This window comes from Pantherophis guttatus, chromosome 5 (assembly GCF_059756535.1).
Source record: "Pantherophis guttatus breed Tessera chromosome 5, ASM5975653v1, whole genome shotgun sequence".
Taxonomy (NCBI): Eukaryota; Metazoa; Chordata; class Lepidosauria; order Squamata; family Colubridae; genus Pantherophis; species Pantherophis guttatus.
The window spans coordinates 107,371,876-107,385,669 of NC_142067.1; the positions used below are offsets into that span (position 1 = coordinate 107,371,876).

The following is a 13,794-nucleotide window of genomic DNA, read 5'->3' on the forward strand; positions in this document are numbered from 1 at the left end:
TCCAAGGTCATCTGCTGTGAACTCTGCATAGATGTCAGGAAGGGCATCCCAACAGTAAAGGTTCAGTTCCATCCATTTGCCCCAACTCTACCCTGAATAGGGACTACAGGGTTGTAAAAAAGGAGATTTTTTGTAAAATTCATATATAATTATTACATTATTGATAAGGGAAATGCTGTGGGCATAGTTTAGTTGGATTTCAGTAAGGCATTTGACAAAGTAGATCATAGCCTACTTCTTGGTATAATGTGGGATAGACCATACCACCATCAGATGGATTTGCAACTGGCTGACCAACCATACTCAGCAGATGGTCTTCAATGGAACAACATGTATATGAAGGAAAGCATGGAGTGGGGTACCTCAAGGTTCTGTCTCAGGCCCAGTACTCTTCAACATCTTCGTAAATTATCTAGATGAGGGGATAGAAGGGGAACTCATCAAATTTGCAGATGACATCAAGCTCAGGGCAATAGCTGACACTTTGGAAGATAATCTCAAGATCCAGAAGGATCTTGACAGACTTGAATACTGGGCCCTATTTAATAATTTTATCACTGCAATTCAGTGATAAAAAAAAAGTAAGATGCTACACATCGGCAAGAAAAACCAAATGTGCAGCTATTAAATGGATGGTACCTAGCTCAGTAGTAGCAACTTTAGAGGGATCTAGATATTCTAGTAGACCGTCATTTAGGTATGAGCAAGCTGTGTGCTGCAGCTATCAAAAAAGCTAATGCAGTCCTAGATTGCATCAACAGAGGGATAGTTTCAAGATTACATGAAGTGCTATGGTAGTACCACTTTATACTGCATTAGTGAGACCACACTTGGAATACTGCATCCAGTTCTAGTCATCATGATACAAAAAAGATGCTGAGACCTTAGAAAGAGTGCACAGAAGAGCAACAAATATGATAAGGAATCTAGAGGCTAAACCATACAATAAAAGATTGAAAAAACTAGGTATACCCCGTCTAACGAAAAGGAGGAGTATGGGTGATACGATAGTAGTCTTCCGGTGTTTGAGAGGCTGTCACAAAGAAGAGGGGGTCAACCTATTCTCCAAAGCCCTGAAGGCAGGACAAGAAATAAGGGTGGAAGTTCATTAAAGAGATCTTCAACTTAGAACTAGGGAGAAATTTCCTGACAGTGAGAATGATTAATCAGTGGAATGGCTTATCGCTGGAAGTTGTGGGAGCTCCATCACTGGATGTTTTCAAGAAGAGACTGGAGATCTGTGGTATAAACTCTCCTGCTTGAGCAAGGAGCTGGATTAGAGGGTCCCCAAAGTCCCTTCTTAACACTATTGTTCTATCTTCTATGTTCTCTGTTCTATTTCATGTTTGTAAACTAATACACTGTGAACAGCTCTACAAAGCAAGCTTCCAGTTGTCCACTACTAACACAAGGATTATTTAAGATATGCAGGGTAGCACACTGGTAAAGAAAAAGGTGTACTTTATATTTTTAATTGCTGTAGTTTACTCCAGTGCACACTGAAGAGGGATATAATTAAGGTTTATAAGTCCCACAGTTGTGGAGTGTTGTTTTCAGAGATAGATTAACACCAAGATATATTGTACGTTTGTTCCAGATATATGAAAATAAGATTGCTTCAAAAAATTTTTCTCACTTATTTATTTGATTTATGCTCCTCCCCTTTTTCCCACAAGTCTGCTTATTTAGGTAGAAATAATTGTGGCAAGTATTGAATCTGATTCTACTTAAAACCTGAAAATCAATCTTCAAGTGATTACTGCATTGTAAATCAATAAATACCTAGGAATCAACATTTGTTTCTCTTTTTCAGATGATATCAGTGGAACGAGTAATGGAATACACCGAATTGGAACAGGAAGCATCATGGCATACACACAAACGTCCACCAGCGGAGTGGCCAACTGAAGGAGTGATTGCATTTGATGATGTGAACTTCGCCTACAGTGCAAATGGTCCTTTAGTGTTGAAACATTTGTCTGCTTTAATTAAATCTAAAGAAAAAGTATGTATGTGTTAATTTTACTTTTGAGTCAGAATCGTAAAAAGAATCTTAATTGTGGTTGGGTTCCATAGGCTTGACTTCACACATTGCATGCAGGTAGTCCACAAATTACGACCACAATTGAGCCCAAAATTTCCATTGTTAAGTGGGACATTAGTTTAAGTGAGCTTTGCCCCATTTTATGACCTTTCTTGCCACAGTTGTTATGTGAATCACTGCAGCTAATAAGTTAGTAACCCGGTTGTTAAGTGAATCTGGCTCCCCCATTGACTTTGCTTGTCAGAAAGTCACAAAAAGGGGATCACATGACCCAGGGACACTGCGACCGTCGTAAGTATGAACCCATTGCCAAGCATCTGAATTTTGATCACATGATTGTGGGGATGCTGCAAAGGTTATAACTGTGAAAAACAGTCATAAATCACATTTTTAAGCACTGTTGTAACTACAGCACTATAGACAACACTCTAGTATTATCACTAAAGTCATTTAGTGAGACTTTGAACAGTCACTAAATGAACTATTGTAAGTCAAGGACTATTTGTATTTTGTTTTTAGGAGGATCAGTAATGTTAGTCTCAGGGAACTTCTTTTCTGCCATTCCCCATCTCTTCTATACATTCCCAATTCTTTGTCATTTGGGCAAAGATCAAATTTCTCATTCTGGTCTCTCATTTTAGCTGTTTTAGGGTCTAAGGAGGAGATGAAATACAATGTTTATTTGTGCTGCAATTACTACTCAAATCAACTTTGGTTGACCTGAGAAATTGAAAAATGTCTGTCTTTGTTCAACTTTAATCTGATTTTTCACTGAAGAATAATCAATTAGATTCTGGAATAATATTTATTTATTTATTTATTTATTTGTTTGTTTGTTTGTTTGTTTGTTTATTTATTTATTTATTTATTTATTGGTTCGATTTATATGCCGCCCTTCTCCAGAGACTCAGGGGGGCTTACAGTGCGTTAAGCAATAGCCTTCATACTTTTTTATATACCTGCTTAGTAGGGCTTCCCCCCCCCCAGCGGTGTTCTTTTTTTATACAAAGTCAGTTTATTGCCCCCACAAACCGGGTCCTCATTTTACCTACCTCGAAAGATGGAAGGCTGAGTCAACGTTGAGCCTGGTGAGATTTGAACTTGCAGTAATTGCAGGCAGCTGGTGTTACTTAACAGTGCTTTAATCTGCTGCGCCACCAAGGCTCTTAATATGTTGTTAAATGATTTGTATTATTATATTAATGATTAATAATATATTATGATAGTCTGGAATAATATTTAGGATGTTAGACTAGGACTGGGAATACCTACATTCAAATTCATCCTCATTCAGTGATTTGGGGTCAATTTCTCAGGAGACTTAGACTGTGAGATATTTTAAATGCTGAGAGCAACCTCTTAAGTCCCTTTGAATTTTAGCATACTGAAATAATTGGCTTTCTTTAGCACCCATTTTATAGAGACATTTGACAATCTCTCATTTCCTCAGTATTTACAAGCTGTTCATGATGATCAATTTAGGTCTTTCCACTTATTTTTGCTTATAATTCTAACATACAGATTGTTATGCTTCCTGCAGCAGCTTGTGAAATCTTTTAGGAACTGACTATTAATAGAGACTATAAAATTATTATGTAATTGTGTTAGCGTATTTCTCTCTTTAGTTTTCTAGTCATTTTGGTTAACAGTATTAAACAGTGTTATTGCCTATTAGCATGAATATTTTACTACTTTCATATTTTTATTTTTATAGATAGTGTAGAATAATATTGTATCACACTTTATTAATTCTGTAATAGTTTGCAACGATTAGCTTATACATTAATTTTGATATGTTACTGTATGTATGCTTAATAAGAATCATGTTACTTAGTTGTACTTTGTAGATTTAAGTCTTATAAAATGGATTTTCTAGTTCTAGGCTATAAATTTAATTTTTAATTACCTTTTTATAGTTTGTATTATGCAGTAGATATTAGGTTTGGAAAGATTCATGATTTTCTAGTTTAAATTATTATCCTAGGCTGGTCCAGGACAGAAATATAATAAATCTGAAACCTTAGATTAATTCCGCCCAGAATTGTTTGCCCTACCTGAAGCACTGGAGGATTTGCAAGGATGGTTTTAAAAATACTGTAAAACAGCTTGAAAGAACAATTAGGGAGGGAGGTTAGGTTTCTGGTTAGGTTATGAGCCTCTTCAGTTTTCTTCCCAGATGTACCTCCCATTTTGTAAGATGCTGCTTCATCCCTCTAATTCCCGGTTAATCTCAGAAAGAATAATTCCACTATTTAAGCTACTATTTATATAAATCTACTATATAAAAAGCGTGGCTTTTATTTTGCAAAGATGACTTCATGGGGAAACGGAAGCCTCTTTCCCTTCTATATTATAACCCTTCTCATTGTCATCTATTTTTATATCCATCCTCACATTGGTTAATTATGTAATATTACAGTTGTTTAATATAAATTCAACATTTTAATATAAATCAATTAGTTATATAACTACCTTTTTTGTATATTAATCAACATGAACATGAATATTCCAATTATTTCCATGCAATCCAATTTCTTACAAATCAATTAATTATATTTACCAATAATAATAAACCAAATAATTTCCCCCATATATTCCTCCAAACCACAACTTAACCATTTCTGCTTTCAACACAATATGCAATTAATAGTATCTCAATTATTACAATTCCCTAGTTAAATAGAGCTTTTTTTCTTCTATGTTTTAAAATCTTGAACCTCCTCTTGCCCTAAATTTCCCATTGTTTGCAGTTTTGCACCTACCTTTTTTGGTGAGGAAAAAGAAATCTCTCTGCCTCATTTTGTCACGTTGCACCAAAGACCCTGCTTACTTTCAATTTCGCTTTTTCAGCATAGTTAGGGGGAAAAAAATCTGCTCCAGGAATTTACCTCTTTGCAGCTAGCTAGCAACAGAGCCCTCCGCAAAACAGCTGAGAGTAGGGCGGCTCTTTGAAGCCCCGCGGCAAGAATTTAAAGTTTTTTTTCCCTCTAGCCATCAGCTGGGACTCCGGAGGCAGCAATAGATTGGGAGTGGGCGGGGTAAGTGAACGGCGACCGGGCGATCCAGCAGAGGCAGAGGGTGAGGGTGAGTGAAGGCGTGGGGGGGGAGCGAGAGAGGGCTTTGGCGACTCCTGTGAAATGGCCGTTCGACCCCCAAAGGGGTCGCGACCCCCAGGTTGAGAACCGCTGCTCTACAGATTTATGCTCTTTATCACTTTCATACTTTTATTTGCCTTTGGGCCAACACTTGCAGTAGCCATACGCTCTTCTAATAGCGGATAAGGATTCAGATGCCATACAAAGTAACAAACCAAAGGAACATGCCAGAAAGAGAGGGAACATGTTGCTAAATGAACACACCTGGGCTGTTTTGTTAGCAGGGATAAGGAAGTGGTTTGTCACTGTTGTTTTTGGGAGTGTATTCTGTGACAGTCTGGGCTACATTTCTGGGATCTTCTTCAGGTTTCCCTTCTAAGAAAAGATAGATCTGACTTTGTTTAGTGTTTTTTATGATTAGCCAAGTTCCCTCAGGAGCTTCCATCTGCAGCGATTAAGACAACTGAAAGAGAGGTTGCTGAGAGTTTGTCTCAACTAATTCTCCAATTATTCTGTTGATGCAAAGAGGAGGGTAAATCACATTGCCCCAAGTGAAGAAAAATAGCTGGTGGGCTTTGGCGGCTGAAAGGGAAGTTTGAAGAATTTCTGAATGCTGCTGTGATCTTATGCTAGGTAGCACCTCCTAGTGAATGTGAATTCAGAATCTCACTGCTCCTGATTTCACAGTATATGTCTTTTTTAATACACACACACACACACACACACATACATACATACATACATACTGATGGAGATAAAAAGCAGCATTTCCCAATTAAAGATGCAGGTAATATGAGAAATGCATTAAAAAGGTATCTTCATATTATTGACAAACTTTCAGGCAGATTTTTTTTTTTTTAAAATTGGGTGTTAATGCAGAAATGGAATTAAATGGTTTTCATCATGTGAAATTCACATTGTTGACTTCTCAGTTCACTTGAAAAAAAATTGTTAGATTTACACATTTTGTTTTTGATCTTTTTCCTCTTCTTCTGATATGGCACAAACATCAGGGACAACATCAGGGATAATGTTTTTTTAAAATAGCAATTCTAAAATGTAATATCTATTTTAGCATTCCTATATTTTAGGAAATCAGAATAATTTTAAGCACAATTTAGATATTTTAATTATGGTTGAAGCCTAATTCAGTTTCAATGTAGTTATTTGAATTTAAAGAGGACAATATTAGAAAAAAATCTTCAGATGTCCAGGCCTGACTGTACTTACAAAGATTAGAATTATTCAGGTTTTCTTCATGACCCCATAGGATTACAGAATCTGGAGTTTGAAAAAGTAAGATAGAAAGTATATCCGATGCTTTTAAATTTTGATGTTGGAGAAGACTGTTGAGAATATGATGGATAACTACAGAAAACCTAAAAATCAATTCAGAATTTTCACTCAAGACATCAGTGATTGGGCTCAAACTGTAATATTTTGGCAGTTCCTTTGAGAAGCTCATAATTCTAGTAAAAGTTGAAAGAAAGAAAAGAAGAAGAGAGCAAGGTGGATAGATTCAGTTTTCAGCTGCAATAAATGAAACTAAAAGGCCAACTTGAAGACAGATCATCTTGGAGAGAATTGGTCTGTCACTCAAATAAAAATTGACATCAACTTGAGGGCACTTAATCAGTTGATTAATGTATGTATGTATGTATGTATGTATGTATGTATGTATGTATGTATTTATTTATTTATTTATTTATTTATTGGTTCAATTTATATGCCGCCCTTCTCCGGAGAATCAGGGCGGCTTACAATGCGTTAAGCAATAGCCTTCATACTTTTGTATATACCTGCTTAGTAGGGCTTTCGCCCCCCCCATAAGTGGTGGTCTTTTTTATACAAAGTGAGTTTATTGCCCCCACAATCCGGGTCCTCATTTTACCTACCTCGAAAGGATGGAAGGCTGAGTCAACCTTGAGCCTGGTGAGATTTGAACTTGCATTAATTGCAGGCAGCTGGTGCTATTTAACAGCACTTTAGTCTGCTGCACCACCAAGGCTCTTGTTCTCCCTCTCTTTGCTGATAAATAAACTCAATATAATTAATTATTGCCTCTTATGGCTGAGCTAGAAATTGATAAGTAGACTTTGGATCTAAGAAGCCTGTTTCACTTTCTTAATGTAAAAGAAATATATGTTTATTCCTGTACTCCTGATGTTATGACAGAAGGTTTATAAAAAGACCACTCATAATATTTACTCTTGAGGATTGTGAGTCAAAAGCACCGTTATTCCTATCCAAAAGCAAATATTAATAATGTTTTATAAGCTACCCAGGGCCTGAAGCTAGACACACATAGTTTCAGAAACATATAAAATTACATTAAAATTTGAGTTCAATTTAACCACCTGCAATAAGATAGTTATGCTTTAAGGGCGAGAGTAGAAGTTCTAATAAGCAATCTCTTCACATGTGCTAAGCCGGGAAAACATTTGCTTGATTCCTACTTTTCATGAGAAAAATGAACTAAAATCACTATATTATCAAACAATAGGTTTAGATCACTCAAATGCTGAGGAAAATTTTTCTTTTAAAGACAATATTTATGCATCTTTTGTTGCCTAATATCTACCGTGTATATCTTGCCTTACAAGAGGCAAAATAAACAAGATAATTAGAAGTAGTGCTTTATAAATGGCTTCTTCCCCCGGTATATGTTTTTCTATTTTTTGTCTTTCAGGTTGGAATTGTGGGAAGAACAGGAGCTGGCAAAAGCTCTCTAATAGCTGCTCTTTTCCGGTTGGCCGAGCCCCAAGGAAGAATTTGGATTGATAAATATTTGACATCAGAACTAGGACTTCATGACTTGAGGAAGAAAATTTCAATCATACCTCAGGTATTGGTCTGCTTTGCGCATCAGCCTATTTTAGAAGTCCATCCAGCGCTCTCCAGAAACCTTAGGGTTGTAAATTTTTCTTTATCTTTCTTCTGCACTCTGCTGGTTATATGCCAGGAATCTTATAGAGTAGCGTGATGTCTCTGTGTATGTTAATCCTTTCTTCTTGAATGATGACTGAAAATGAAGTGAAATTATTATGACTATTTTAAGAGGTTCATTATCTATGTTTCTGTCATGCCCAAACAGCTTTCTTTCAGACATTAGTTATGACTACAGATTGAATTTGGTTTAAAGACTGGAATGATGCATTCTGTTTTGTGGACATAAAATATTTTAGAGCAGAAATTATTCTGACAAATAGAAGAGATGGTGATTGTGCGCGTACACATGTGGGCGTGCGCGCACCCGCAGTGTCTTTGTCCTCTCAAATATACGCCACAAAAACAAACAAGATTTTATAGGCTAGTGGTGTTGTGAATCAGAGTCCTTTCCTGGCATTTTAGACTTCACTGAGAATATAATTTCAGCTAGTAGAAAATGGATAATTTTTATTTGGCTTTCGAGATATTCCAGAATGTGAATGTTTTATTTGCAGCAGGTTTGGAAGACTCAAAATGACTATTTGGAGCGAGAACATTTTTGCTCATATGTTTCTGAAATGTGCTAAATTAACTCAGTTGTTGCTTTGAACAGGTATCGGCTCCAATCTCTCAGGTTCGTTTGTGCCATTCTATATATGTAAAAATATAAACACACTGAACAGTACCATTGCCTCAAAGAAGCTGCAGTGCATCCCCTTTAAAGGAATATGTCTGGTCATTTTTCCTGTGAACTGTGTTTTTCAGATTGAAAAACAATCCTGTCAGTCCCCATGAAGACCCAGGGGTGGGGTGCTGCCCCAGGAATGGGAGCAGAGCAAATATGTTTTTATATTCTGGTTGCTTTTTAAATTAAGAAACAGGTTGCTTAATGGTGACTGGCGGGGGAGGGGGAGAGAGGGATCAGTCAATTTAACTTCGGTTAGTGACATGCAAAGGAATTATGGGGCCTTTTAGACTCATGATTGCCTTGATCACTTTTGCTCCTTTAACCTCAAAATGCTCACTTATATAAGAATACTGCATCTAGTTCTGCTCACCACACTATAAAAAAGATGTTGAGACTCTAGAAAGTCTGCAGAGAAAAGCAACCAAGATGATTAGGGGTCTGGAGGCTAAAACATATGAAGAGCAGTTACAGGAACTGGACATGGCTAGTCTAGTGAAGAGAAAGACCAGGGGAGATAGCAGTGTTCCAATATTTGAGGGGCTGCCACAGAGAGGAGGGGGTCAAGCTATTTTCCAACCCACCTAAGGATTAAACCTAGAAATAAGGAGAATTTTTCTGACAGTGAGAACAATCAACCAATGGAACAGCTTGCCTTCGGAAGTTGCGGGAGCTTCATCACTAGAGGCTTTCAAGAAGAGATTGGACTGCCATTTGTCAGAAATGATGTAGGGTCTCCTACTTAGGCAGGGGTTTGGACTAGATGATCTACAAGGTCTTTTCCAAATCTGTTAAATTCTGGGAAGACATGGAGATAGATGTCAGTCATAAATTTTGGCAAACCAAATTTAAAGTTTTCTCTCTTATCTCAGAAGGAGAAAGTCAAAAGATCCTCTAATCCCTGTACATTCTGGTTGTAATGTGGTTTCAAGGAAAAATGAAACGGGTGTCTATTTCACGATATACAGGTAGTCCTCGATTTACAACAGTTCATTTAGTGACTGTTCGAAGTTATGACAGCACTGAAAAAGTGACTTATGACCATTTTTCAGACTTGTGACCATTGCAGCTTCCCCATGGTTATGTAATCAACATTCAGACACTTGGCAACTGGCTCATATTTATGACGGTTGCAATGTCCCAGAGTCATGTGATGACCTTTTACAACCTTCTGGCAAGCAAAGTCAAGGTCAACCTTTAAAGCACTCCATGGCTTATGACCGGGGTATATACGAGACCGCCTGCTGCCAGCAACAGCCTCCCACCGGCCAATACGCTCCCACAGAGAGGGGCTCCTCAGGGTGCCGTCGGCCAGACAATGCCGACTGGCGACACCCAGGGGGATAATCTTCTCTGTGGGGGCACCAGCCCTCTGGAATGAGCTGCCTCTTGAGATTCGTCTCATCCCCGACCTACGTACCTTTCGCCACACCTTGAAGACCCTCCTGTTCCAGCAAGCCGGCCTGCCATAATACGAATTTTAGAATGGGTGTATGTGTGTTTTAATCTATGGGCCAAATTTTTATATATTCAATTTTAAATTGTTTTAAATTTTGTATATTTATATGGCTGTACATCGCCCTGAGTCCTTCAGGAGAAGGGCGGTATAGAAATCTAATAAATCAAATCAAATCAAATCAAGGGGGAAACCAGATTCACTTAATGAATGTGGTGAGAAAAGTCGTAAAATGGGGCAAAATTCACTTAACAAATTTCTCACTTAACAACATACATACATACAACATACATCAATTACTGTATGGTTGTAGGTTGAGGACTTCCTGTATATTAATTTAATATGTGGCAATTGTCACAGAATTGTTACTATGAAACTCATAATATATTTTTGAGATCGGGCTCTAATTCTTCCTCCCTGTAATAGCAATAGCACTTAGACTTATATACTGCTTCACAGTGCTTTACAGGCAGTGGTGAGTTGCCCCCAGCTCGGACTGGTTCGCAAGAACCGGTACTAAAACCGGCGGGAGGCTCCACCCACTGACCCGGACGTCATTATAGGCGATCTGCGCATGCGCAGATGCTTCTGTCCATGTGCAGAAGAGCGTGAGCACGATGCAAACCGGTAGTAAACGTAAGTAGAACCCACCCCTGTTTACAGCCCTCTCTAAGTGGTTTACAGAGTCAGCATATTGCTGCTATACTGCATTCTAACCACTGCGCCGCCATGGCTCTTATGTCTACCTTGTCAAGGCTAAACATTACAAAAAACACAAAACATAAGTCAGCAACCTAACAGCCACATTCTCCCTCAAAAATTGGAGCAGGGAGCTTCTGCCAGTTGCCCTTTGTTGAGTTATGTACTGTTTCACCTGACCTGGACTGAGGCTGAGGAAAGAACCCGTATTATATGACACGACGCCTGGAATGAGGGCTGTAGGGCTTTCTGTGAGGCTCCCCTCCCCCCGTTTTCTCTTTGATTTTATTTGATTTTATTACTTTTTGTTATGAACTACCGTGATTTAAAACAAAGTTAGGCAAGCAGCATGGTTCTCTAAAAAGCCTCTTCGCCTTATCCTCCCTTCTCCCCTCTGCTCAAAAAATAGAAAGCACAGAAAGAAGTAGGTATGCTATTACTAGGAAATAAATACAATTGGATTGCGGCCTAATGCAAGCTCCCTCTTTATTTCTGAATGCTGAAGGTTTCATTAGTGCACAGTAGCGCTGCTGAGTGAAGTTGATGACCCTTTTGTACCTAAGAGGACTTTACATGGACTTAAATTCTTCTGCCTTTGTATTTGCACAATATTCTTTTCTCCGGAAAACAGATGACGAACTGTTCATTCAATAGCTGCAAGGTTTTGAAAGCTTTCCTAGCTATTTCAGGTGGGGACCGTATTGTATAATACTGGAGGCTTTTTTTTCCCTCAGGGGGAAAAAAAAAACATTTTTAGAAGGGAGGATGTTTCCTACCCTAATTTTATTTTCCATCCTATTTATTGTTACATACATGATTGATATATTAAATTCCTTGTATAAGACTTACACTTCAAAATAAAACAAAAAATGCCTTGTCTATCATCTTGTCAGTATAAACAAGATTTAATTAAATTCACGAGGGAGAGTTTCAGTTGTCTAAAAGTATTTACTTATTTTTTACATTAAAGGAAGCTTTTTTCATATTGTCAGCAGAGAATGAAAGTCCTCAGAGTTGTAAATTTGGGCTTGGAAGATGCTGATAATACCAATGACAAACTACATTGGGTTATTGTGTTTGTATTGAAAACAGCTGCATAATATGACCATACGCAATATATTTTCTAATTCTGTTTTTGGCCTCCATTAACCATGGTTTTGATGTGTGCATGTGCTGCCTTGGAAGACAGCACATGCACACTGATTTGATTTGATTTGTTTGACAGGTTAAATTTGATTGACAAGTGAGACTTAAGGTTTTGGGATAAGATTTCTCAATATTCATTACTGCATCGAAATAAAATATTTTGAAGTTGATTCTAGAGATGGGCTTTAATTAGTTGGTTGATTTCATTCATGTAAGGCACTATATTGTTATATAATATTGTTTGCTAAACTGAGTTATCTTTATCTCTCCCATCGAAAAGCAAACCTATAGAAGTCTTTTCTAGCTCCCATCTATCAGCTGCTTCTTATGCTGATTTCAAGCAACCTTAAAATGCAAATAATGCATAGTGTTCAATAAAAATTCCATACATTCTACTTTACTGTTGTGGATGCAATAGGAAGGCTAATGTATTTTGCTATCACATTCCTTCATGCATCTCTAAGTATGAATACGCTGGTAGAATTATGCATAAAACCTGCTTCTGACCACCCAATTCAATTCAGAGTCAGATAAATAATGCCTTTTGTTGCATTTTAGTATAAATCAGTCTAATATGACCTTGTGAGTGATTACATGAACCGGAACAGATACATTGTTAAGTTTTTGCATTTCTCCAAATTTTGCAGTGCAATTATATAATAAAAATGGATATCCAAAACATGTCCAATATGGAAATTAATTAATTAATCAGATTTAAATGTCGCATGAGTCTCAACAACTGTAAGGGACTATAAAAACACTCAATTAAAATGCATTCTCTGGGTGAAAACTCACATGTATATGTGGGCGTGTGTGAATTTTTGTGAAGATTTTATAGGAAATATTTTATGAATTACTCAAAATGTGTCTTGGAAAAACTTCTAATTTAGTGTTTTTTAAACCTTGGAATCTGGAAGATGAAGCATGGCAACTGGACTTTTCTGCTTCTTTGGTTTGAAACATTTTGCTGCTTATCCAAATATAGTGAAATGTTTCAAACCAAAAAAGGGATCCAGTTGCCATGACTCATCTTCCAGACAACTCTACTTGGATCGCAGGGAAACTTCAGTGAGATATTCAACTATGTTAAGATGTGTAGGCTTCAACCTCCAGAATTATCCAGTCAGCTTGCCAGCTAGAGAATTCTGGGAATTTATTTATTTATTTATTTATTGATTGATTGATTGATTGATTGATTATCACATTTATAGTCCACACGTCTTAAAGTTGCCAGAGTTGAAAAATATGGTTCTAACTGGTTCTTTAGATCAGGAGTACCCAACCAGTGGGCCATGGCCCACTACGGGGCCATGACTTATTTGTAACTGGGCTGTGTGAGTGGCAGGTCGGTGCGCATGCACATAGCCTGACTCGTGTGAGTGGCGGGGGCCGGTGCTCGCAGCCCTACTTGCGCAAGCTATGCGCGCATCTGCTCCTCACATAAAACATCCCTTCTCTCCACCACCCCCAGACCGGGCCACTAAGCCGGAAAGGTTGAGGAACACTGCTTTAAATGCTACTTCATGAAACTTTTATTAAGGACTGTTAACATCAGTCCTTTGAGGCAAAAATATCTATTTCTCTGACTGTAATTTATCATTTTTATAGGTTTTGCTTATGAGCTTCCTCTCATGAAGCAGGCAATTTTTATATAACTATTTGCCCGGAGTTGAAATTAAAACTATCCTTATCTTCTTCTGCAATACTCATGTTCTCCTACTATTATAAAGATTTTATGAAT

At 37.6% G+C, this 13,794-nt stretch overlaps 1 protein-coding gene across 2 annotated transcripts in view; it reads left to right on the forward strand.

The window, feature by feature from the left end:
* ABCC4 (ATP binding cassette subfamily C member 4 (PEL blood group)) overlaps positions 1-13,794 on the forward strand; it is a 194,821-nt gene that overhangs the window by 135,702 nt on the left and 45,325 nt on the right. For both annotated transcript variants that reach the window (XM_034417531.3, XM_087895456.1), the window contains exons 25-26: positions 1,814-2,005; positions 7,829-7,984. In XM_034417531.3, the coding sequence (XP_034273422.2) occupies positions 1,814-2,005; positions 7,829-7,984 (348 nt within the window). The remainder of the gene's footprint in view (positions 1-1,813; positions 2,006-7,828; positions 7,985-13,794) is intronic.